General features: G+C 47.9%; 1 protein-coding gene across 1 annotated transcript; it reads right to left on the bottom strand.

Moving 5' to 3' along the window:
• Positions 1-164: 164 nt before the first annotated feature.
• tmem63c (transmembrane protein 63C) lies at positions 165-27,039 on the bottom strand. The gene is made up of 23 exons (XM_076018174.1): positions 26,769-27,039; positions 17,836-18,061; positions 15,815-15,894; positions 14,112-14,199; positions 13,211-13,248; positions 11,902-12,044; positions 10,999-11,050; positions 10,233-10,341; positions 9,769-9,842; positions 9,550-9,630; positions 9,347-9,467; positions 9,095-9,228; positions 8,876-8,998; positions 6,854-7,007; positions 6,665-6,771; positions 5,993-6,079; positions 5,828-5,893; positions 5,086-5,248; positions 4,884-4,989; positions 3,816-3,983; positions 3,605-3,717; positions 3,449-3,523; positions 165-2,764 (listed from the first exon to the last, which is right to left on the bottom strand). The coding sequence occupies exons 2-23, from the start codon at positions 18,043-18,045 to the stop codon at positions 2,519-2,521; spliced, it is 2,538 nt and encodes an 845-aa protein (XP_075874289.1). The 5' UTR covers positions 18,046-18,061; positions 26,769-27,039; the 3' UTR covers positions 165-2,518.

Here is a 27,039-nt window from a genome sequence, read left to right as displayed (position 1 = left end):
CCAACACATGCAGACCGCTGGATATTTTCTGCACTCGCCTTTCTAGACACGGAGTCAAAATCCCCCGCACATTTCTCTCAGCGCGATAGTCTGACTCGTAGATGGCCTCTCGGCAGCCCTCTATCACAGACCACAGTGGCGCAGCAGAGCAAGGATTTCATGGCACAAGATGAGTGAATTTATTTTAATTTGAGATCACAGCACTTCACTTTTGACAGATGAAAACCCTGACAGAGATCAATCTCAAACGCTGTCTGTCCGCTGACCTCAGCCGTCTAGGCGACAGACAAAGCGGGGGGGGAACCCTGCACTTACAGACGGATGTTCACATTTGAAATACAGATGATATATTTCATAAACCTTAAAAAAAAAAACATGAGGAGACGTCTGGACTCTATCTTTCAATCCCGACTGTCTACATCGGCGGGCGAACGGAACTCGGCAGGAAACCAATTAGGCGTGAAAACGGTCAATCCCTCCTAGCATGACCATTAGCGTGAAAATACTCCATGTACATGTTTTACCTCGTGTATTTCAGACGAAAGTTCACTGGATGATCTGTGACAGCAGCTTCTGCGGGAGAAAGTCACGGGGCACGAGGGCAGCTCGCAGACAGGAGGTCTACAAAACCTCTTGCTGCTTGATGCTTTTTATATCCATCTCGATTCTCTTGCAGAGGCCACTCCGACAAACCCTCAGCAGCACCTGGTCCTCCACATGTAGTAGATGAGAATTTTAAACAGCTTGAAAGAATTAAGACAATGCATTTAAATCTACGTGGTCATATGCAAGGCTTCTTAGAGGTTAATTACAGGAGCAAAATCTGTATAACAGTTCACAAAATGCTCTTTAATCCAATCAAAGATTTATTGTGAGAGGAACTAATTGCATGGTCGAAGTGGACCAACAAGAATATTGACTGACAAATGCTGATGACTTGCAGAACACCACAGTTAGACACGTTCATCTGCAAAAAAGTCACTGATTCGTTCATCAGAGAAATGAACGATTACTAAGTTGACGTTCGGAAAACATTTAAATCTTCTCGTCCGACCATTCTGCCGAAAGATCACCACCAAAAAATCCTGTGTGTAAACATTTACGCCTTGGTTAGCTGAATTAATTACTACTGGCTGCTCAGCGAGGATGTCTTCTCTGTGCGCCACGTCGCGGTTTCGCCTCCTGGTTTCCCCCCCCTCGCTCGTCACCTTTCCCTCCATGCAGCATATTTAAGGCCATGCTGGATTGTCACACACAAGGGAGTGTTTGTTCAAGGCACAGCAGGAGGCATGAAGAATGAGCAATGACGAGTTTACATTCAGTTGCATGGGAGAAATGTTAATCCCACCATAAAGACAATATAAAAAGAAATACAGGGGTTTGCATACAAACTCTAAACCAACTGGATGTCAAGCTGCATTTTGTGAAACATGATGCAACCCAAGTGTCACATGGTATAGTTATGAACATAAACATATAGTAACGCTTGGCTTTTAATATCTCAGTATATGGGATACACATTGATTTAAATTTAGGGCAGGGTTTCTGACAAACACTAGAGAGATGAAGCAGTAATTAAGAAGTGATAGAGCCAATTTAACAACAGATGTTCATGTACACTAAATGCATCATTGTGTCAAAGGGTTTGCATTGAGTCACAGGTGAAAAGATCATCCACCCATACCTGCATATCCTAATTTTTTTCTCTTCGTGTGGCCCTAATCCTCTTCTGTAGCTATTTGCAAAAACTTCAACATTTGAGAAAGCTGCATTTCACTAACTGCTGCATTAACTTTCTGTCCGGTATGTGGTTTCCGGAGTCATGTGGTAGATTGAGCTAAACAGCTGCTGGCTGTAGCCTTCGGTTTGCCGCAGCAACGTGAACGCAAACGGCATCGGTCTTCTCATCAAACTCCATGAAGGGGATCAAAACAGAGGCAACTCACACAAATAAAAAGGGGACCACGAGCACAGTACGATGGACATCCAAAGCACAACATCAGTGGCGGCGGAAAATACCGTAGCAAAAATAATCAAATCGATAAAAGTCCAACGAGCTGAAACGGCCGGCGCCTCCTCGGGGAAAGGAGCGAGGACAGTACGTCTCGGCGGCGCCTCCGGCTGTCTGCTCTGTCACTGCAGATGGCTTCACAACTCGCGCCTTCGCCCTCCGGCCTCCCCGAGCCCTGCCGCCGCGCGTCGCTTCGAGCCCACGGCGCTCTGTCTGTCTACCGGGGCGAGCCTTCTCACACCGCCCACTCCCGCGGGAACTTTCACCTTCACTCATGTCCAAGTGTAGAAAGCAACAGAGGAGATGGAATCCCTCTGGAGGAGCGTTGTACATTTCGAACGGGATGATTTGTACACGTGGGGCGGAAGCGTCTTCCGGCCGCGTCGTTGTTTGCTGCTGTTTATACATTTATACATGAACCACTTGTAATATTCTCGAGCTCCGATGGTTGAGCTTTTTTTCAAACAAGTCCAGTCTCATGCTATGGTTCTGGGTCCGGCGCTGCTGTTACTGGTAGCTTACGGGGCTGTCCATGAGAGGGCTGGAGCAGCAGGCGTTTGGGGGGTCCTGGAGCTCTGTCTCACGGGTTCCGCAGTGGTGCCCCTCCTCGCACTCCTCCTCACACTCCTCTTGGTCCAGCGGGCCGTGAGTGGAACTCTGGGAGCTGGCCATGGCGCCGTAGCCGTGGTGGGCCGGGGAGGGCATGGGAGTCAACGCCAGCTCGGGCTCCAGGAGCACGGAGGCTACGAACAGCTGAGGGAGGGAGGAAGAAAGTTCACTCATTCTGCTCAAGGGTTGCATTTAACATCAAACTGTGGTCAAGCTTAGATTATAAGCCTAGTTTGCCATATAACTAAGCTTAACTAAGCATGTAATAAGATCAATTCGAAAAATAAAGTCATTCAATTTCAGAGTATGTCCCTGATGAGCTTGCCTTTTAAATTGTGCGTGTTTTACACAAGTTAGAGACTCGCGGAAACCACCAAAAAGCTAAAAGCTAAATTGTGCCAATGAAAAAAGTGTAGTGTTTGATTTTATAACGCAAAGCACAATTATGTACAGCATAAAAATAATCTCCAATCGTCCCTGGTTCATAGTTTAACTCTTTAAAAGAAAAAGGAAGAAGAAACCAGCGCACCGTCATCAAAGCGTTGACCTATTCAGTTTAAATCATAAGATTACTGTTTGTTCTCCTTTCTTTTAAAGACCGTCACAAACAGAACTCCTCAGTCTGGACAACTCCCTAACAAATCCATTTTACACAATTAAAGATAAGCTGTAATTATTCCATGTCACGGCAACTGAAGAGCAATTCATAAAATATATGGACATAGAAAAAGTATAAAAAAAACTAGTTTTTTTGTTCTAAATATAACTAAAATAAAACTAAAAGATGATGCAGGGCCGGTCTGATAGGAATAAAATGCAATACTGTACACTGGAGGCGGTGGTGGACGTGACCGTGGTCCTTTCTGCATCGCTGAAGGTTCCCTCCGTTGGCTGATCGGACATCTGAAGGCAGAGAAAACCGACTTAGAGAACTGAAGCCTGGCAAGCCGAGCTGTGGCCGCAGTGAAGAGGGGCGTGGCTAACCTGGTAACTGGTCGATCTGTGCCGTGGCTTTCTGAGGCACAAGCGGATGAGGGAAAACGCAATGCAGGCCAGCAGGGACGCCGAGGTGAAGAGGGTGATGGGATGCACCGGTCCTGTTGGAGTAAAGCCGGAGAAGAGAGAGGAAGTCACGCGAGCTGCTCATCAGCTGCAGCCACGGCGGAGGAGACGCACTCGGAGGTCATGCGGCCACCTAATCTGAGCGCGGAGAAGAAGAGCAGCCAGAACATGCAGAGGATGGGAGCCACGACGACCTGGCTGATGGCCGCTCGGTGGATCCGCTGGTTGAGTTTGGTGGGGACGTACGCGTAGTAGATGTTGTACCTGTCGACCACGTGCTTCAGGATGACGTAGAGCAGACCTGAAGGAGAGGTGGCAGAGAAATGATGTTAAACTGAGTGAGCAGCAATCCACACCAGGCTCTGACCAACACTAAGGACTTTGCTGCGTCAAGTGGGGAGAAAACATTTTGGGAACAGGTGGACTTGAAGGACCTGAAGTTAACCTTGGTTTTTTAACGCCGCTCTCTAATTTTACATCTTTGACCATGAGGCTTAACAACACATCTGAAGTCACATCTTTCTTGCGCCACCTGTGATTTCAGGATTAAATCTCAAAACCCAAGTACATCCACATTCTCGGCTACTTGGCACGATATGGCCACCTCGTTACATATGGACCTGCTCTTTATGTAACCGTAAATGCTGACTGTGAGTGAGCAGTGGCAAGGCTCTTCTATATTTTCAGGTATTTAATACCACTACATACACTTCCCACCAGTTGACTCTTCTAAACGCCCCATGATGGGCTCCAGGGGTGGGCCACCTTCTGGGGAGTTTTGCAAGTCTTTTAATTTTCCTGTTTAGCTCATTTGCAGCTCTGGCTAATGAAGTTAGCTTCACTAATGAGGCCTGTGAAAAATCTGAATCAAAGATTAAACCGCACCGAACAGCAGGGGGCATAATGCATGAAAGGGCTCCCGCTGTGATGGGAAAGGATCTGAGTGCAGAGGTAAATAGAAGCTTTTCGAGCTCTGGGCAGCAGAGACAGGAGCAGAGTGGGCGTCTGGCTCGCAACTCACTGTGTCTGGGCGTCTGGGACGGCAGCAGCAAATTCACAGTCTACATCGGACTGGCAGGCAACAGAGGATGGGTGAGGCCAAAGTCACACACATAAACACACACACACACACACAAACCGAGGCCGAGGGATAATATAGGCATGAGACGAGGACAAAGGAGGTTAACTGCATGCGGCTCACCAAAGGGGGTAATGATGGGGCAAGTGATGCTGTAGGTCACACTGACTGCAAAGATGCACATGGTCCAAGCGTACTCCAGGCCAAACTGGAACTCGTAGGCCTGACTCTGCGGAATGTCGAGAGAACCAGAGAGCAACACTTAAGCCCTGCCGACCTGAACCCGCAACTCCGACATGAAATCGGGAAGGCGGCCTCCACGAACCCGCCTGACGTGAATGCGCTCGGCCTGCGACTTGGCCACGCAGAGGCGGAAGGCGTAGACCGTCAGCGCCGGCACGCGGAGCAGCTCCATGGACGTGCCGATCAGGCTGGAGGTGATGACGTAGTTCACGAAGAAGGCGCCGTTGTCGGGGAGGAAGACGCACCTGCGACGGGAAGCGGCGGTGAGCGCTGCAACGGGAAGCTGGAAAAATCCACTTTTCCACCGACATTTTTTTCCGTCAAAAACACTAATCCTCTTGTGACATCACGAAGAGCAGGTACAGTGACTGATAGCTCTCCGTGGTGGGTGAAAACACTTTAGCTTGTCCCACCCTTTAGAGGCTGCCCTGCAGCTACCTTGTTTCAGTCATGAACAAAGAATTTAGCATGAGGCTAAAACTGAAAGTTTTTGCAGTAGACTGTAAACTGAGGGCTTAATATGTTGTTTTCTGGAGATCTGTGCTGTTGATTAGGATCGTTAACTGTGCAACACTGGTTTTTATCATTGGTTTTAAACAGGTGAACGCTGCTCTCTAAGTATTTTATTGTTGATTGTATAATTTTATGTTTGTAGCGTCTGTCTTTTAATGTGGACCCCAGGAAAAATAGTCTTCACTACAGTGTAGTAAACAATAAACATTAAACTGGCGTCAGCAGTGAGAACTACAGAAAATTGGAATGACAACGGTTATAGTTTCTGGTTGGAACTCTTTTGTGACTGTCAGCTGTGGGGTTGGTCTTACTGGAACTTGACATTTCTCTCATCCAGGAAATTCACATCAAAGAGCCACGTGAAGAACAGGTCCAGACTACAGACATAGAGAAAAAGACAGTTGTAATATAGACCTAAAAAAAAAAACACACGCACACAAAAAAGAGAGAGTTGTGAGAGTGTGCAGCCAGAGTACCTGGTCAGACCGAGGGAGGGCAGGATAATAACCATGAAGACCAGCAGCAAGAAGCACTTGTGCATCGTGACTTGATTCTGACCCGACCTGAGGCGTCAAAAGAAAACAAAGTGATTGTGGGAACGTTGCTAAAGATGCGATCGCACAGGAATTGATTGCGGGCGCAGCCTGATGCCGCGTGAAGTCGGCCGACGCCACATTTTGCAGGACCGTCGGGCTCATTAGCGCGAGGGACGCTTCTCCCTCCGGCGAGCGCTCCATTTGCATTCAGTCCTTGGCACATCACGCCCGCACAACACGTTTGCGGGGGCGGTTATGTAAAGGAAAAGGGCGCTCAGGGGTGGCGCGCGAGGTCGCCTCCTTGTGCACAGCTGTTGCGTTCCTCCTCCCGCGAGTCGCCATGTGCCGCTCCTCGGCGCACGGCGGCTACAGCGCATATCATTATCCTCACATGGAGATCTCTATGACAACCTGCCCGGAATAACAGTGCAGCCATGCAGCCAGCGAGAGTGGGGGGAGAGAGTGTGAAAAAGAAATAGATAGATAGATAGATAGATAGATAGATAGATAGATAGATAGATAGATGAGGGTTGAAAGAAAGTCGGGTGGCTGCATGTCCGTTTGAAAGGAAAGAAAGAAAAACTCATGCCGCCCTCCACAGCTGATGAATACCTGGTCCAGTGGGACTCGAAGAAGGCCGAGTAGTAGACGACGAAGGGCAGCAGAACCGACATGGCCCACAGCAGGAGGGTCGGGAAGAACTGGGTGATAACTGGGTTCTGGATCGAAATGAGAAATTAGAGTTGAGTCCAGAGGGGGCAAAAACAGGGGGACTAGGGACGAGCTGGGCTGAGGCCTGACCCGCAGACTCTCCACCGGCCGGGTGACGTTGAACTTGTCCATGGTGTTGACGATGATGGCCGGCGTGGTGAGGAAGAAGAGCAGCAGGAAGAGGAGGATGTTGAGGAGGACGCAGCGGAGCCACCAGCGGGAGCCGCACACGGAGAGGTTCTCCCTGTTGCACGGGAGGGAGAGATGAAGACATGAACAAAGACAAAGGCTGTGTCTGAACTCAGGGTCTGCATCCTTCGAAGGAAGCATCCTCCGTCGGAAGGCGGCTCCTCTGACGGACCCGGCCGAGAAGGACGAACCGAAACCCGCCTCCCCGGTAACTACATGGGACGGTCTAGCCTTCACCGCCGTTCCCTCCTGCTGGCCAATCCCGGAAGTGACCTTTTTATAGCATCAAGCTAACCATTGGTTCGCCATCCAACCATGGCGATGGATGTTCAAATAAGTAAAAACCCCACGGTAAAAACGTAATATTTTATGTGAAATTTGAATACTTAAATTTATATGTTGTGTTTTTGCCAGTAGACGCCGCAATTTCAGCCGACTTCCCAGGATCCCAGGATGCTTTACAAGCACGCAAAGCATCCTGGGATGCAGAAGGACGCGAAGAATAGTAGCGGTGTATCCTTCGAATTGGCTATAAGTAGGGTGCATTTCGAGGGCGCATTTGGAGCGTCCTTCAGATTTTCGGGAATTGGGACAAGCCTTCGTGCAGTGCTATGACGCAACTGGCCATCAAATGCATGCTTCGAAGGATGCAGACCCAGCCAAAGAGTCTCATACATAGACATAGACATTAGCACAGAGCGTCCTGGTGACTGTTGACACAATCCTAAAATAGCAAACAAAAGCACTTGATCCTGCTGATCCTGCTGAACCTGCTGCCTCACACGCTGGAATCGATGGGGCACGAAGCCCAAACAATAAACACGGCTGCTATGACCTCATAGACACGGAGTACTAGTTGGTTACATAAGCCTGGTGGGAGCTGCTACGTCTGCACTGCATGATCGTAAACATGCGTTATTGCTGCTGTGCATCGTTGTATGGTCTTTAAACGCCCCCCCCCCAAACTTTGACAGAGTTCCATAAAAGAAAAAAAAACAACCCAAAACCCCAAACTGCAGCAGCTAATTATTTTAATCACCCTCCCCCTGCAAAAAGAGAGCATTTAAAAAATACAGCATCTGTCAAGTCAGTGGAGCATAACGCATAACGTACGGTCTAAATCGACGGAGGCCCGCCAGGGTCTGTCATTACGCGCTAATGTTGCATCGGTGGCGGCCAAATTACAGCTCTCCAAGAAACTCTGGTGGAGAGTCTAGTCACGCTTCCTCCGTCCGCAGATACCGGCCACTGCGTGTGAGGCTTTAATGACAGGGGACGGGCTTGGAAGTATGACCGTGGCCCACTGAACTCTGCATCTCACCCCTCAGACGTGTGTCGGCCCCGTTTCCACTGGCGAACCTTGAATGTAGGTTAATGGGTCTCCTTTTAATCGCACGGCTTTGTCTCGGCCACGGTGGGACCGCTTACAGGTCGCTGCCGTGCCGCAGTCACTCGTCAGGGTGTTTCACTTCAAGACCTTCTGGGGAAAATAGTTTTGGGGGACACTTGGCCTACTTGAAACCGATTGACTGGTTGTCATCGTTCTTTACTTTCAGTGTTACATAAAGAGGGCGTGACTTTAGGGGCCGATGAAGGGAGATATATACAGTATATATACATAAACATGTTCTATATTTGAATTCTTCAAAAAAACATGTTTGTAGTTATTTAACGTGTTTTTCCTTGCTGCATAATGTCATATATCTTGCTCACATATTTGACGTCTTCAGTATCTGCAGTGTAGAAAGTTGTAAAAAAATTGCATGAGGTGTGTCCAAACTTTTCTATCTATCTATCTATCTATCTATCTATCTATGTCTCTATCTATGTCTCTATGTCTCTATCTATCTATCTATCTATCTGTGTATGTCTCTATCTATCTATCTATCTACACTATGACGGGGCCGCTGTGTCGGTACGAACCAGACGATGTCGCTGGGCGCAGGTGCGTAGCTGACGCCCCACTTGTGCGACTTGACTACGGCGGTGATGCTGGACTGCTGGGGTTTGCGGCGGCAGCCCGCGCGGCCGTAGTCCTTCACGATCCTGCAGAGCAGAGCACAGCAGCGAGTTGCAAGGGGCGTCAAATCCACACGAGCAACATGAGGAGCGTTTGCACGGCGACCGCCATGCTTCACTCACACGGCCGTCATCCTCTCATCCCGCAGGGTGACGAAGGCGATGCCCAGCCGCTTCGTGGAGATGCGGTTCTTCTCGGCGTTGAACTCGTCCGTCCGCTTTTCCTCTAACTCGCTGTAGTACTGCTCTGCATCCACCTGTGTTTAGGGGAAAATTAACAAAAAAAGGGGTGAAGTTTTTCTAGGCTGCAGTGCCATCCAGTGGCCTCGTGCTTTCTTTGCATCATCCTCCCCCTGCAGTTCACACGTTCGTCACCTTTTCAAAGCCGCAGGCGTCGCAGCAGAGGATCCGAGCACACGGATGGGTCTTGATCAGGATCTTCCCCTCCTTTTGGGCTTTGGTGGCGAAGTACAGCCTCCCTTTCATGGCCTTACGCCTGCCAGGCAGAGATAACAAATCAAACCTCAGACAGGAGCCTTGGCTGTGTTCCTGAAAGGTCGCCGCGGTGCGAAAAGTACCTCTCTACGTCCAGTCTCATCAGTTTGTTGACGTCGAAGCAGAAACGAATGTCTGTGACGGTGCAGCTGGGGTAGGCCTCGCTGCAGGGGGGGGGGGGGGGGGGGGGGGGGGGAGTTAATCGGGAGGGAGAGGTGAGTGCAAGTACAGGTCCCTCGAGTAACAAATGATGCAGAAAAACAAATAAACGATCATAAATATCGGGGATGTCGTGTACTTACTGGAAGTGCTTGGTGATGAGTCCGGGGTCGGAGATCTCTCTTGGTATAGACGTGATCATGAGGGTCCTGGCTACCTGGAAGACACAAAATACATCCGCCGTGTATTATATTGAAAGTCAGAGCCGCGCAAACTGCTTTGAGCCCTGCGGGCGACGCTGCCCTTCTAAACTTGAGATGTAAAAACAAAGAAAGACTTAGAATCCAAGCAGAGAGTGATTCTTTTAAATTGATGTGGTAGCGTCACATCAGAGTAAAATAGTTCAACTGAGATAGATGGCTGCATATACGTTGCATGTTTTAGTGCTTCCCTAAAACTGGACATGAATGTGCTAATAAATGCCCATTGTGAGCAAATGAAAACACTGCGACTATCAAGTTTTACTGACACGTCTGCTGACAATCCCTTCCAACTGTTACACACTGGGCCTGTGATGTTTGAACCGTATGACGCAACAGCAACAGACCCTCTCGTCCTCTTTGTAGTCCAGCCGCAGGGAGTGGTGAGCCATGCACAGCACGGTGATGACAAAGTAGACCAGAGCGAAGATGCTGTGAAGCCACAGGAAGTTGTTGCTGAGAGGCACAGAAACACAGCAGTGTCATTACGGCGTATCATTGACAGAGGGCAATCACATTCACCGCAGCACGCCGTTCCGACAGCGAGCTCAGCACCCGAGCGCGCCAACGCTGCCCGTGTAATGCAAAATTCACTTGGTTCTCCATCAATAATAAATGCCTTTTGCATTGTCGAATGAAAACGTTCAGCTTTTACGTCTCTTTCTTCCTCATCTTATCACGGAAAGTTCTGGGAATCACCTCTTTGTGATGTCACATAGGGCACTTATATCTGATCTATCCGACTTTGCCTGAGAGTATACCTTGTTTTCATCCACTTCCATGTACACGGACAGTCCAACAAAGCATCAGTTTTAGCAGGAAGCTAAATCTGAGCCCATTCAGACGGCTGAATGCTCAGTTTTCTGGTGTTTGTTTTTTTTTTTTTTTTGTGGCTGCTCCGCCTGAAAATGACATATTAAAGATCTGAAACTGCCAGCGACAGAGGGCCGTCACAGGGGAAATCTGAATGGATGGTTTGCATCAGGTGGCCTGTGCATGAACGGCAGAAGATGACGGCTTTCCCCGGCGGAGCGGCTGCAAACGGCGGGGAGCAGAGAACTCTGCACTGTGTCAACGGCGTCTTTGATGTCACCGGCGAAGCGCTGAACTCACTTTGCTCCGACATTAGCCAGTGTTGTTCTTCCGAAGTTTTCGGGACTGTCTCCTGTAGGAATAATGCGACACGACAGAGGGTGAGACATTTCAATTCTCTGTGGCAAGCGCTCAGCAAACCCACCACCCCTGCCTCCCCTTTAGTCCCGAGGCCACAAAGTGACTTCAGAGGAACCAGCTTTCCAGCCGCTCTAATTAACTCTGCTTGAGCTCAATGAAATTTCACACAAAATTCAAAAAACCTCACAAACCCCACGCCCCACTTTTTTTTTTTTTTTGCTGTTGCCACAGCAGCCTGCTGGAGTTGCTTTTTTTAATGACCATGGTGACACACTGGTCCATAGAATGACGGTCAGCAGGCATAAAATTGCTTCTGCGGACGGCCCAGCCCCTTGCAGACTCCTGCCCTCCCGAATGTTGTGGGACAACTTACTCAACACTTCCTGCAAAATAAGCCCACAACTGCCAAAGGGTGTTTCTGCTGCCATTTAGTGGCTAATTTCCTGACACTCACACGTGCACCTTGTGGAGGAAATGAAGCGCTTTCTATTTCTAAAACTCTGCCGGTGGAGCCGTTTGTTGAGCTGCCCACTTATATGCCTAAAACTGCTACATAATGTGCACCCTTTTGTGTGTTTAAATAGCAGTTTTAGCCCTCGCTGCAATATTGTTTTATGAGTAATCTTGGGGTTGAAAAAAAAGATATATTACGAAAAAGAAACACCCTTGGCTCTACCCGACAGTGTTTAAGCTGGAGCCGTGCACGCTGAATTTGCTGCGATGGTTGGTCGGACCTCTGTGTGACCTGCGCTTCCCTCTCCTGCCGAGGTTTTGAGGTTAAGGGTATCCCTCAGCTTTTCAAACAAGTCGGCGGGCCAGACCGTGGAGACAGGACAAAATTACCCAGGAGGTTCCCAGAAACGTTGACTGGCAGGATGACGGCCAAAGACAGCATGCACACCACCGTCATGAGCAGGATGATGTGGCGCTGGAAAGACAGGTAGGTGACGGCATCGGCGCCGCACTTGCTGCGGATCTCTTCATCCCTGCAGGCACACAGAGGGGGAGGGGTGGAATATGAAGATTTAAAAGTTTTCAACTGCGAGGCTAGCTGCCGCTAAAAAGATTAGCGTGGACGGATGCTGCAGTTGGAGTGTGAGGCATTATAGAACATTAGAGAACAGAGAACAGGCACTGTAGGCTTTTCTTTGTACAATGGGTTGTTGCTTCACTACTTACCACATTGGTTAAATATCAACGCCCCATGTTGAAATGAGGCCAATCGAGTACTGCAACATGGCTAATGTTGCCTGTACCGCCAATAGGACGCCTCTAGCTGTAGCAACCAGGCTAATAAAATCTGGTAGCATTAAATGTGATTGTACGCTGCAATGTGATCGAGCCAGAAGGTTCATTCAATTACACTCCAAGGTTTGCCTCTCCTTTGCAAACCCTTCCTCTTGGTCTTTTTACCTGCTGGATGTGAAAAATCCAGAGGATTTTGGAAAAGTACCCATCTGCCAAGCTAGGCTAGGCTACATAATGTGCTTCTCTACGAAACAATTCCAGCACCTTACAATCTAAATGCAATCTGTAACTTAATCTCACACTTTGCATCCAGGTCTGTATGCTACATGAACAAACAGAGAGACAGCGCCTTCACCATTATGGGTCAATGTGCGGCGCCGCCGCTTTGACTCCAGCAGCTGCGGTGGCCAGGCAGGATGTTCAGGAAATCCCGCGTCATAAAATAGAACAAAAAAAAAAAAAAAAGCTAAACGGAGAGGGGAAAAAAAGAGGCGCACGCAGGTTTCGCTGCGGCCCACACATTGCGAACTGGCAGGGTGGGTTTTGCGCTTTCCCAGGCATCCCAGGGTTCAGCCACTGGCATGAGAGCTAAAAACAGGAGCAACCTAAACTCCACCGCAACCATGGGCACCGCGAAACACCCCCCCGCCCCCATCTTCTTCTTTTTTTTTTAACAGCCTCAAATCTGCTGTGTGCAGTCGTAGTGGAGCAAGTGCAAATATGCAGGAGGAAACCGCGGCACCGGTGCTCGCACGTTTGTTTTTCCAGCTAAATGAGACGTAGCCAGAGGCTGTACATTAGACGCCAAAGTCGCCTCTGAAGACGGAGGGGGCAATAAAAGGACGGTGGCTGAGATGAGAGAAGGGGGGAAAAAATGACAAGGCCAAACGCTTGATGTACTTACTTCATGTGGTAAAGCGATGAGAGCCACGAGCAGAAGCCCTGAGAAGAGAGGAGAGGCAAATCATCAAGCACAAAGCAGTTTCTTTAGGACGGGTAATAAATGACACGCATATGCTTGTCTGGCTTTCCTGCAGTCATTTCTCCTGTTGCCGCCTATGCAATGCAATTTAGCAAAGTGGCACACAGATTTAACAGGCCCAGACTGGAGCCGTAACAGTTTCCTACAGCCGTCTCGGTGCTTGTGTGGGGGAGGGTGACGACTCTCAGTGACACCTGCGCGCTACCACACAGGTGTCACTGAGAGTTCAGCTGAGTCACGAACCAGACTTTGACTCTTGGGACCATCTGGGACTTGTTTTGTTATTATTTACAGCGGGTTCTGCGTCAGTAAGCATCAAGGATTGGTGCTGAGATGCCTCAGGGCAACAATCTCTACCAAGGACATCAAATTGTTCCTCCTACCACCTGACCGAGCACCTCACAGACAGTCTAGCGCTGAGATGAGCCTGTTTAGCATTCAACATTCAACAGCCTCATTCTGGCCTCGGGGACTCTTCTTCTTGTTCTGTCTTTGTCTCTGGTCTTGCCTTTAAAATAAAACAGTTTTAATTGGAGGAAAGTGTTTTAGAGCCTATGTAACTGTGGAAACATTGTATTTAGCTCTTTGTTTAGAGCCTACTATGAAAATTCTTGCTTTTAGCTCCCTGCTAAAACCGCTACCTCATCCTTAAGGGCGGTCTTGAGTTGGTTTTGAAGGACGAAATGGCTTAAAAATAGAATGTGTTTTGTTGAGAAAGGCTGACAGTTAATAAACTTCAATCCACAGGGCACCGTATCGGATGTGATGCTATTAAGGGACGCCTCGGTCGCTGCAGCAGCTCACTGAAACAGGGCAGACTCACCATGTCCTTGGCCTCCGAGTCCGTGGGGCTGGACTCAGACGGAGACTTCTCCTTCTCACTGGGTTCTCCATAGAACAGGGACGTGAGGCTGAATGGGGAACCAGAAACAGCCAGATCAACAGAGTGGCAGCAGCCTGGAACGACGCTATTACATCACGCGGTTACGACTCGGAACCTTCAGACCTTCACCTTCAGTCAGCGTCTGCGTAAAATCCGCCCTCATGTGTTTATGCACTGAACGCGGAGTTGAAGCTCGATTGGTGACTGAGCCGTTTTCCCCCCTCCGCGGGTCGCACCGCTGACAGCTCAACCGCGTGTCAAATTAAGCAGCATAACTGAATTAGCGCCAGAGCGGGATGCTTGTCAGGAGAGACAGATGCTGCTCGCCAGCGGCTGCAGTGAAGCCGCCGCCGGCCAGCCAGAACTAATCTTGCCAGCGACTCCCCAGAGAGGAGGAGGAGGAGGAGGAGGGGGGAGAGACGGGTCAAGCAGGAGGCCGCTGCAGACTGTCGGCCAGCAATGACAAAGACTCCACCGACGGTGCCAAAACTAGATGTGCAGCAGTAATGAAACAACAACAAAACACAATTCCCTGCGTTGCTTCTGCTGATTTGAGAATGTAAAACTGCAGCTCAGTGTAATGCCATGCAAGTCTATGGAGAGACATGGGACCACTTGCAGGTTCATTGGGATCCCTCAAGACACAGCCACGTCAAATTTGGGGCTTCTATAGCCCATGAGGAACCCCGAAACCCTAACCCTAACCCTAATTCCAGCCTTATTGCTAACCCTAATGCCATGCAAGGCTATGGGGTCAACTAAAAGTAAAGTCAACTTTGTCCTAGAGACATGGGGCCACTTGCAGGTTCATCGGGATCCCTCAAGAAACAGCCACGTCAAATTTGGGGCTTCTAGCCCATGAGGAACCCCGAAACTCTAACCCTAATTCCAGCAGTAACCCTAACCTTAATTCCAGATTAGTCTATGGGGTCAAAAGTCAACTTTGTCCTAGAGACATGGGGCCACTTGCAGGTTCATCGGGATTCCTCAAGACACAGCCATGTAAATTAGCGGCTTTTAGCCCCTAATTTGGGGGGTTTTGGGGCACGGTGGGGGGAGGGGGGGGACATGAAAAATGTTCTTCCTCCAAGGTGGGGCGTGACAGAGAAAGTTGGAGAACCACTGGTGTAATCCCACAAAACAAGTGTGATTTCGTTGCGTTCAAGTATTTTTTTGTTGCCTTGAATGAATGACATTTTTTCTTTTAATGTCAATAAAAAAAAAAAACAGAGTAGAAACAAAATTGATATTTTGTTCAATGCAACTGAGCAACAAAATCATAGAAAAAAGCTTTTAGTTTAGTCATACAGGGAGACGATCTGACATGTTGATGCTCAAAATGTATGCAAGTTTGTGTTTTGTATGTCAATTAATTTCGTTATATACTACATTTATATTTAATCAATATATTCTTCTAATCGTTGTGGAGACCGATCGCGCTTAGTTGTCACAAACCAAGAAGAACGCCCAACGTCTATCTTCTCTGCAGTACCACTTAGACTCAGCAGAGAGAGCTAGAGACTTCAAGACTCCAGCGCTGAACCACTGAGGATCATTTCTCCATCTTAAATCCCGATATGGCTCCCAGTACAGCTCAGAGAGGTGTTTCATTGTAACCGTGGGCCGGTAACTGATGTGCTCACCTGTCATTTTCCATCAGCAGAGCCAGGCGGCCATAATCCCACGCAGCCTTCCTCAGGCAGGAGAAGATGAGCAACAGGAACTGTGAGACAGGACAAGACCGTGGAGTGCAGGGGGTGTCAGAATGTACAGGAATCTACACTAACCACCTCCCACTTAACATGTTGATTTTTTGGGGGGTTAATAGCACTTGTAAAAATGACTATAACGCTGCATTTGAAAAAGGGAAGTCCTTCAGATAACTGCTTTAAAACCCAGCAGCATTAATCAGCCCTCTCCCTTCTCTTGAGTAGTATGTGGTTGTCTTGGCAACTACCAGAGACAGGTCAGCGTGCACATGTGAACAACATGCTGGGGACTAATGAAAAGAGAGCACAGTCAATCGCGAGGGGGGGAGAAAAAAAAATGTGAATAACGTCCATTCTGCCACGCAGTCAGGGTGAGAATGAGTGAAAAGGCAGGATGACACATAACACACACCGTGAACAGGATGTTAAGCGGTGGTTCAATTCTGAGAGCGATGCTGCCTGACGATTAATGAAAAAAAAATGCAGATTGAGTTAAATCGCAAATGTTTGTGTTTTTTTTTTTCTTTTGAAGCGAGGCATTAAATCATTAGCTCATTTATGTTCAGAGGGCGTTTTGTTCAGTGGGCAGCTGTCTGGGTGAAAGTCATGGTAATCAGAATAATTTGAAAAACGTCCCCATAAATGTTTGATGACGCCGTCTTGAGTGATTCAGAGTCATGCATAAACAATCAGCGCATCCCTGTCTGACTGAGGCCCGGGTGAATAATCAGCCTGCGCCCACGTTACAGCAGCCGGGGCACAAACTCCTCCATCGAATCACAATCTTGCTATTATCTGCTATTGTCGCCGCCCCTTTTCTTTTGTCGTTTTGATTTCATTCCATTTAGTTTTTTTCCCCCTCAAAAGCCCACTGATGATTTATGTCAGGGCCCGCCGGTCGCCGCGGCGATGGCGGCGGTCGCTGAGGAGCTTGTTTTGACTTCCGCTTGTCATTAAGACGCGGCGCACAACCTCTGTGTTGTCTTGACAACCGCGCCAACGACGAAAAAGGGGCCCCAATTAAAGTGCCGGGGTGGCAGATTGAGAGCGATCGAGGCGAAGAGATCCAGACTGATGGGGGCCTGATGGAGGAGCCGCTGGAGGGAGAATGGAATCATCCCAAGACCGAAGTAAAGTACGCAAACGGCCACACGTGCACAGGTGGAAGGATAAGGTGTCACAACAGTGGCTTTTAAATGGACGGATATCAAAATGTCGCCCTCTATTGCATGAATGGTTTTTAATGAAAGAAATGCAGGTAATCCAACACAACAGACACCTTGCACATACATATACTGTATATATAGAAATATATATACAGTAATAATAATAATGATAACATAAAAATAGTTATAGTGTACGATAAAATAGTAAACCCAACCAGTGGTGACACTGGCATATAACAAAGGCCTCGGATACAAAATTAAGTTTGTCTCTGTGAAAAAATAGCTTTGCAGTGCAAGTAAATTCAAATAATTTGCAAAGCATGCTGGGAGTGAACTTCAAAGGGAAAATGTGATCACAGACCGCGAGTCCGCACCTGTCTGCGCGCATCAGTGCGTCCGCAGCGTGACGACGCCTTTGAAATGTCCAGAAACCTGGTTTTAGTGCTGTTTGGAGCATCAGAAAGCTGCACGAGTGGAACGGATTCAGTGAAACTGAAAGTAAACTGGCTGCTTGAGCTGCAGTTCAAATGTGTTTGGGGCCGTCGATGTCTCAACTCAAAATTAACTTCCTAATTTACAATGTAAAGAAAGATTCCCATCGACAATATATAGTTGAATATTTCTGCCTTTGAATTAATATAATACAATGATAGATTATTTAAGGCTGTTCTGTTTTAAATTGTTTTCACAAAACACAAGAAAAAAGACTTCAATGTTTTTTTTGTTTCATTGTAAATGGTGGCAGCGGGACTGTACTGTGTGCATACTGTGATGTGGGTGTGTCCGTACCATCCAGAGCACCACGTTGATGGCCAGCACGGTGGGCACGCCTCCGAACGGCAGGCCCTGCAGGACGCTGCTGCGGGAGTGGGAGCGGAAGCATCTCTCGGCGGTGCTGTTCTCCTCCCCGAGCGAGTCCAGGAAGCCCAGAACATCCAGCTGCGGGGCTCCGCCCTCCCCAGGGAGCGGCCTGCTCGCAGACAGCTCGGGTTGCGCCATCAGCACCGGGTCATTCCTCACGTAAGGGGGGGGGGGAGGGAAGAGGCGCGGTGAGAAAGAGGCATGTGGTGAAAGGGGGCGGGGGGTGTCCGCACGCTGACGCATCACACCTGGGGACGTCGTCAAGTGTTTTGGGAGGAAGAGAAGAGGCTTGCAAGCGCAAGTACAGCCAAACTACAACTTCTCACGTTAAAAAAACATATGAATGTTAATGGACCTCCATATTAGCAGAAATGTCCAATTGCTTGTTTAACAGCTACAAATACTTTCAGAAAATGATTTCAGAAAATTGTCCCAAAAAGAGTATGTTCGATTTTTGGGACGACCAGGGAGAAGCAGATGTGTGGAAGAAAAAGGCCTTGTTGATGTCAGAGGTCAGAGGTCAGATTGGGCAGACTGGTAGGAGACCATAGCAAGGCGCCAGTAGCTCAAAGAACTCCAGTGGTTGCAACCAAGATTATTGTTATCTATCAGTAAAGACAAAATGAATGAAAATGAACGTTGTTAGTCTAATTAATTTCGTCTTCTTCTGGTTGCAAGCAAGGTTTGCAAAATAGCACCTCTGAACGTGCAACACCTCCAGCCTTGACGCAGTGGACTCGCAGGCCATAACATTAGGTACCCGGTAGCAGCAAGCTATATCTCTGAGTGTGGATCTTAAAAACTGACAGCCTGGCAGATTTAAAGCTGGCAACACCATGATAGCGTTGAGCTAACAAGCCCATTAACTGCACAGACGAGCACTTCCCTCTGTTGTGAGGATAAAAAAACCCCAATGAGCTTTGTAAAGGGCTGGACTGCTGTTTACTCAGAGATTATTGCCGTCGCGCTCATCTTTTTGTCTTGACGTGGAGAAACACGATCACTGGTGCGGCCCGAACAGCGCCATCCGAACCATTAGAATCGGGGCAGAGCGCACGCACACACGCTTCACTCTCTCTCGATCAATACCATCCTGACTGCCAGCTGTCTGGGTTTATGTACGCTCCTCACTAAATAAACAGTCTGGCGGGGGAAATGGAGCAGCCACGCGGCGCTGACGGAGCTTTGCATCGATACCTCGGTTTCCACCTGAGTGAAAGTCTTCCATCAGGGGCTTATTCAGGGAGAAAAAAAAAAACTTCACGAGCAACCAGCAGCAAATAGGCAGGCAAAACTGCATCAGGGCAGCCGCGCCGTGCGACTCTTGCATGAGCAGCGGAGGCCAAGAAAAAGAAGCAGCGGCCCAAAAAACCCGAGCTGGAGGCGTCACTTCCTGTGAGGCTTGGTTACAGTTATTGTGCTCAGCGTGGGAGGAGAAGCGATCAGAGCAGCCAGCAGGGCAGCCGGGAGTGCTGCGCATCACGCAGCGCACACAGGCCTCGACATGCACACCAGGACAAAAATACATTGTCTCACTTTCCCCGTTGAGAAACTGCATATACGACGATCAACGTTCAGAAGAAGCAGGGGGAACTCACAACACCCGAGCCTCCCGCTGGGGACGGTGGCAGACGAGGTGGAGGCGAAGGAGGAGGAAGAGACAGAGAAGGAGGAGTAGGAGGAAGGGGAGGAGGAAGAGGTCCCCTGTGGACGGATCACGTTGGCGAATCCAGAACGTGTGCGCAGAGCTGCATCCTGATGCGACGCAGGCGAACTGCACCCTCACCCAGTCCAACACAGATTAGAGCCAATAAAAGTTCATGCATCCCACACCCGAGAAGCCTCCCTCCAGACCGACAGAGGACTGACAGGATGTGAATTGTGCTGTGGTTTGGGCCGTAATTTTATTACTTTGGACCTTATTGTACATTTTAACAATATTGTCTCATTTGATCATATCTAGGTTGCTGACCTTACTTTGATATAAATTGAGTGAAACTACAGGATGCTTTTGTCATGCAAGGCCTGCGCTATTTTTCATTTATCTGACATTATTTGAGTGAGTAACTTCAATTTTCATAGGTTTTGCATAGAAAACATATCAGTACCAGCACCAGCTCACCATCCTACTGCAGTAAGGAAAAGTTGTTGTGTTATTCCATATGTTCCATGATCCAACGCCACAACAACTGGTGTCTTTCTTTTATCCAGTGTCAGTCATTAATGGATTCTCTGTACTGCTTTTTGTTGTTTTTGTTTTTTTTAAGTATTTTAAGTGTTTTTGGTACAAAACATTCCACAAAGTAACGATAAACCAACAGAAAAAAAAAACCTCCTGGCGAAGGTTTTGCTGATTTTTCTCTTTTAATAAAATGCATCACTTTTGCTTGTCAATGGGCATTAAACTGAAAGCAGCGCCGCTCCTATTTTTATCTCGCAGTGTCGAGCTGACGGTGGCACACAAACGAAACGGAGGGCCGAGCGGAAGAAAAAAAAACAAAAACGGTGCATTAGCGCGAGATCATTCATCCAAGCAAACGCTGACAGTCAGACACAGAACAACAGACCTTTATCGGCTCATTAGGACGTTCTGGCTTCCTGCGGGCGAGCCATTCACGGCGAGCGCAGAGTGCCTTCCTCTCCTCCGGATGCTGAGGGATGAGGGCCGCACCGTGGTGAGACTTCACACAACAGTTGGACAGACGTCAGAGCATGACTCAGCACTTTGGCCACAAGACTCGGCGGACGAGCTCGTTCTGATTGACTCCTCGAACAAGGATGACGACAACTTCAACAAAAACTGCTCTGTGACTTCACCGCATCCTGGTTCTTCTCCTGGTCCCTCAAGCTGGGCCGCCGGCAGAAGGAGTGAAATCCTGCCGCTAAAATCGGACTGAGCGGTAATCGCAGACGCTGAAGTCGACGCAGGAGTCTGAGTTGCTTCCGGAGAAGCAGAGCCAACAGCTGGGAGAGGCTGGAGAGGCGGCGCAGGTCAACTAATCTGCCCGCTGCGGCGGACGGAGAACAGCTGAGGTATCGCTGCGTGCACCCCGGATGCAGATAAAATGATTTGACCCCAACACACCTTGATTTGATCCGGATGGTGAGAATTTGTAAAGACTGTGATCCCAAGACGCTGAGACAGCTGGGAGACGAGATTTAAACCCAAGCTTTTGGCACACGCTACTCACTTTTATCGGCCCTTAAATCACCCTAAACGAGTGCTTTGTCATGCCGCGGTGGGCAGCTGCCACTGCGGAGGCCGTGACGAGTGACACTTTTCGCACTATAACATGTTTGGAAACAGGCTGAATGCTAATTCCCATCTGCGCCACATTGAGCTGCGTCAACAGAACGACGTGGAGGGAGAACTTCCCTCCCGTCCTCGCTTGGAGACACCCGGCCCGCTCAGGGGGAAACAAAGGGGTCCTGTTAACCACGACCGTAAATAAAGCGTGGACTCGCGCTGACTTGCCGACCGTCGGCCGAGGCCAGCGAGCCTCCAAGGACAGACTGGAATCGCCATAAATAAAGCAAGAGGGCCATGGCACTTGTTGTTTGTGGTCTGCACCGGGGGGCTGCAGGGCTGCAGCCTCGACACACACCGGCACCGCCCACCTCTATCCCCCTCTACCTCCGCCCCTGACTCTTGACGGGGATACCTGCCAGAGCGGGAACAGCTTAATGTTCACGCCGTCATCGCATTTGTCTCAGATATCCAGAGCCGGTAGAATATGCATGAGAATTTCCTCGCTGACAGCCCAATTATGGAAAGTGTTATACTCTGTGAAACAAGACTCCCGCTCTAATGAACCGTTATGAAGCAAATAACACTCGAGAGACACGACCTGACGTGCCGCGCGTCACGGCGCGGGCCCCTGCACGCCTTTCAATTACATGATGAAATAACGGAAACATGCACGGAATTGCATGGATGGAGTCAACAAGGGTGAAGAGATCTCAATTCAAACCATCGATTTACTCCTTTGACTTTGCGGAGCGGAAAAACACGCCGTCAGCAGCAGATTGTCTTCAGCCTTTTCACATGCGGCCGGTTCTGTCAGAACGACTGGATTTCAGGCGGCTGTTGACTCCGCAGTGTGTTGCTGAACGGTTTTCAGTGAGCCTCGGAGGATTTGAATGCAGAATAAGCCGCCGACTCTGTCGGGAGGATCAGTTCGAGACTATAAATACTGGAAGAGAAGCTAAAAACGCTTTGATGTGGCAAATATTTAGACAAAATACCACAATACGCCCTTTCATATCACAATATATATTTATATATCTATATATATTTATATAGATGAAATAAGTCTGTGTTTGGTAAATATTTCAAGTGTAATCTCGCACTAGAGATGAACTGCAACCTCCATCTTTTGAATTGTCTCTGGGAGACTGTGATGTGCCGTTAGGGTGGCGGCCAGAGTCAGATTTACAAATACATGAGCCCTGTAAAACAGCTAAAATCACCATTAAACTGGCAGCTTGCACACTGACCACTGATTGTTTTTCCATATTTCATATTAGCATTCAGAACACACGTACAGGAGAGGTTTTTGGCTGAAGAGCGATAAATCTATAGAGGCCTGACACATCCACAATTCACACTCATCCAGCATAAATGAAAATAGGCCATGAGACCACAGTGTATCTTTACCTGTAAACAAAGTCTGTGAGTCTATCCAGAACACCTGGGCCTGTGCACACAGAAGAAGAACAGATCGACGGGTTCTCGCAACGACCCCCTCGGATCGGCGAGGAAGACCTCACCTTAATCTGGTGTCAACATGAAGCTGCCACCCGGCTCTGATAACAGCGACACCCCTGCAGCTTCCATCTCCTTAGCAACACCTGAGCTGGCATCCGCCTCCTGTATTCTTTGTCTTCCTCCGTGGCTTGCGAGGGCAGCAGCTGCTTCCTGGCTTTGCCACAACAAGCAGAGCGGCTGCTTATGGAATCCTTGAACTGATTACAAGTTCTTTTGATGATGGACGAGCGAGATTTAACAGTGAAATCTGAGCAATCCCACTGCTGTGTGAGATAAATTGAAGTTGGCCCCCTTTATTCTAGATTTACTGAGGGCAAACTGCCACTTTGACTTAGATTACAGAGTTTTTTTCCTTCTGCTTGGCAAAACCAGAGATCAGGACATTTTTGAGCAAAACCATCAAACTAAGTCACATTCTGTTGAGGTTCAAACACAGACCACCAGCTCCACAGGACTACTAAGCTGTAGAGGTAGCTGGGGGAGGGTTTGGGGGGAGGGGGTGTGGCTAATTACACTGAGTCTGGTGGCGGAGTTTTAGTCACAATCTGTTCACCACCTGCTCTCTCAACACTCAAACACAGATCATCACCAAGGTGTTTGCGTTCACAGTGCACACACAATGCATACCCCAATTCCCTACCACACACACACACACACACACACACACACACACACACACACACACACACACACACACACACACACACACACACACACACACACACACACACACACACACACACACACACTGCTACCTTCTTACTGAACGTGCTCAGTGGGTCCTCAGGAGAGAACGCTGTGTTTTTTTCTCTGTGCAGCTGCTGTGCAGAGCAGCTATTTCACATCAGACCCATCAGGCATCACCTAAAGCTTCACCGTACACTGTGTTCTCAAGGACCTGACTGGGAACCTGCCCTTTCAGTTGTGGAACAACAATCCAGGTCATCCGGAGTCTCAAAGACTCAAAATCAAAGACCAAAAAGATTCCATTGTAAGATTAGTTGTAAAGGGAAGCAGTCAAATTGAAGATCATGGCAGTAGACAGCCACATATAAAAATCCATATGGCCAATTCAGAGTTACTTGCATGTCTTAATGTTAAGCATCCAGAGAAAGCCTGCAGCTACTAGGAGAACATGCAAACTCAATTCTGTGAGATGTCCTCTGTTGTCCTACATTGTATTAATGTTTTGGAATTCCTTGAAATTTGCATGAAATTACTATGACCCCTATCTCACTGGCAGGAAGTACACACTAAGTGCAGTTCAATGCAGACATGAAGCTGAACCACCAGTTTGGCCTTTTAGAAAGCTTCTGCAGCGTTTGCTCACACATGAGTGCCTCTTGGAGTACCTGCAAGTGTATATGTGTGTGTGTGTGTGTGTGTGTGTGTGTGTGTGTGTGTGTGTGTGTTGTGTACGCATCGTCTTCAGCGCATAAACAACAGACAGAATCTGAAGATAAGAGCAAGACAAGAAGATACGATGCTGCAGAGCCACCCCAGTGGAATACCAACGAAAGTTCACAATAGGAATCTTAAACAGCAGCGAATGCACTAAGGACTCAATAAGAGCAACACGGGGACTATGGAACACGGCTGTAGCAGCAAGTGGAATACAAATGGTGACATGATAGAGAACCAGGGTATCATCAGCGGCCGCTTTGATTTGTTATTCCGTTATATTCAAAATTCTGTTGAAAAGTGTTTTTTTTTCACTCTCTCTCCTCACAGATGCGTGTGACACGTGTTGTAAACACACACACACACACACACACACACACACACACACACACACACACACACACACACACACACACACACTTGCAGCTTACAACCACCACCACCACCATCACCATCATCATCATCATCATCATCATCATCATCATCATCATCATCATCCGCAGCAGCAAGTGGACTGTGAAGGAACAAACAGGAAGTTGTCTGCTTGGTCTGGCTCAAGTGGGAGGGTTTACTCTCATTCACTACTGGGTCCATATTGCAACACTACGACAAGATATCTCTGCTTTCAGATATACAAATAATCCCTTTCAAATACAGCTGGATTAGATTTTTAGTGAAATGTATTAATTGACATATTGTGCAGTTTCAGGCTCACTTCATAGGACATTACAAAGAGGCAACAATAACAGTGCTTTTTTTTTTTTTAAGTTAGGTGAAATGTTTCTCACCCATATGAGAACATTCCACAAAGCATCACTACAGTAGTGTGGAATGAGTCATCGTTGATATTGACTGCTATCTGACTATCAGGAGGATAAATAAAAATAGATGAGCGTTACTTTATCCACTTGTTTTCTGCCACTGAAGGCAGTGCTGGGCTTTTAAACAAGGGCATTAAACCTGTGATCATTAGCTGTAATATTCAGCATTCCTGTTGTTGCACAGGGTTCGGTGTGCGTGCTCGGCCAGACTATGAGATTTATTTCTCCCTTTTCCCCCCAACCTGAGCCCCTCTGAACGTCTTTACGGCTTCTACACCATTTGATCTGTGTCACAGCTGGAGCTGTCCGCCTGCTCGCGGTTCTGAAATGAACGTCAACAAACATGCCACTTCTCAGCGTCCGCCGGCTCAGCCGCTGTTTGACACTGCACGACAACATGCTCCAGTCTCCCCAAGGTTTTTTTTTTTTTCTTCGTTTTTTTTTTTCTCAATCTCAGCTAAAAGTCTCTTGCAATATTAATGTCGGTGTAGGACTTGGAGTGACCAGCATTTGTAATGCCTCAAGTGCCTGTGAGACTCGCTGCGTACTCCTGCTGTTGAAGTGTCGGCTCTCATGACACATTTACAGAGAATCAATTCTGAAAAGCTAGATAACACTTGGAGAAAAAAAAGAGTTGAGATGTAAATATGCAAACACATGGTTCCAATGCCTTGAATGCTAATTCCACTCAAATCAAGCAATGTGGTTTCTATTATACAATATGTGAGTGGTGGGTTTAGGGTACAGAGTGCAGAACCACTCTGTAGCCAAACATATGGTTGAGGCTTGGATTATTTTAAGAGCTCCTCTCTTAACATGAATCATCATCATCACCTACATTTGCAGCTGTCGCCTATCCTTAAGCTATGATGAGCAGGACGTGCAGGGACGTCGGCTTCTCCCAACATTAACATCATATTAGCATGTGCCAGAGTGTGAAATATTCTGCTGCAAACTCGGATTCCAATGCAATGCCCAGAGGTCGCACAAAAAAGGTGATATGTCATGCATACATCTGTGCATTTTAAATGCCACCAATATCTATCAAATTCAGAGCGAAATGGCAGAAATTCTCGGGTTTAAAAAAGGGAGTCCTGCCGTATGAATCAGCAGGCTCGCAAGAGAAGGTGGCACCAAATAAGGTTTGTGTACATTTGCAAGAATGGCTAAATACCGATGACCTCATGTTACCTCAGGATTGCCTTCTGCAGAGCTCCACGCAGTGTTTGAGACCACACGATGAGAACAAATCAGGTTCAATGATCTCCTCTATGATGAGGAAATCCTAAGGAAACTTGAAACTTCTGCGGATTAAAAAATCTTAAAAAAAATCTTTAAAAAAAAATCTTAAGAAAAAAAAAAAAAAAAAAAAGCAAACAGATTAAAAACAGCATTGGAACAGATACAGGAAAGCCACAATGTGCTTCTATAAGCACAAGTATCAATTTATTGAGTTATTTCAATGAAACGCAAAACAAACAAAACAGACTGCGGGCTTCACAGCGAAGCAAGAAGGTGTTGAAGTAGGAGGGAGGGATCTGTTGTGGATGTAGGAGTCTGACATGTTGCCAAAGATGTCTTCACACTGACCAACAAACGCGTCGCCCGGAAAGACCCCACGTTCGAATAGGATTTTCAATACACCAATGCAACCCTTCTGCGTTGACGGGAAAACGCGGCTTTATTTTATTTAAAAGCAGGCAGAATTGTGGCTGCTCGGTCTTCCCCGCTCACTGCAGCACTCACAGCAGCTCGCACACCCACCTTCCACCGGTAAGTTAAAGCAAAAAAAGATTGCGCCATATACCAAAATAAAAGCTTGCGGACCGCCTGCGGGTGCGTAAGACACACAACTGACGCACATCTCTCACCTGGTGAAGCTCGCTGGTCGCTGTGTCTGGTTCTGATCGGGACGCTGCTCCGTATTTCCCCCCCTCTTTCTCTCATCCAGCTCCAAGAAACAAGAGAAACTCCCACCTACCCAGGGGCTGTCTGACAATTTTACACCAGCTCAGGGAGCGTCGACTAATGCCCACACCTTTTTCAGAACGCAAACTGTATCGATCACAATGATCGAACTGTCCTTGTACGATTGTCTGATCTGCCGCCCAATTTCAGCTATTTTATTTATTTATTTATTTA

Source organism: Nelusetta ayraudi, unplaced genomic scaffold (genome assembly GCF_046127955.1).
Source record: "Nelusetta ayraudi isolate G7.1 ecotype Tasmania unplaced genomic scaffold, CSIRO-AGI_Nayr_v1 ptg000007l, whole genome shotgun sequence".
NCBI lineage: Eukaryota > Metazoa > Chordata > Actinopteri > Tetraodontiformes > Monacanthidae > Nelusetta > Nelusetta ayraudi.
This window is presented reverse-complemented; position numbering and strand designations above follow the sequence as displayed.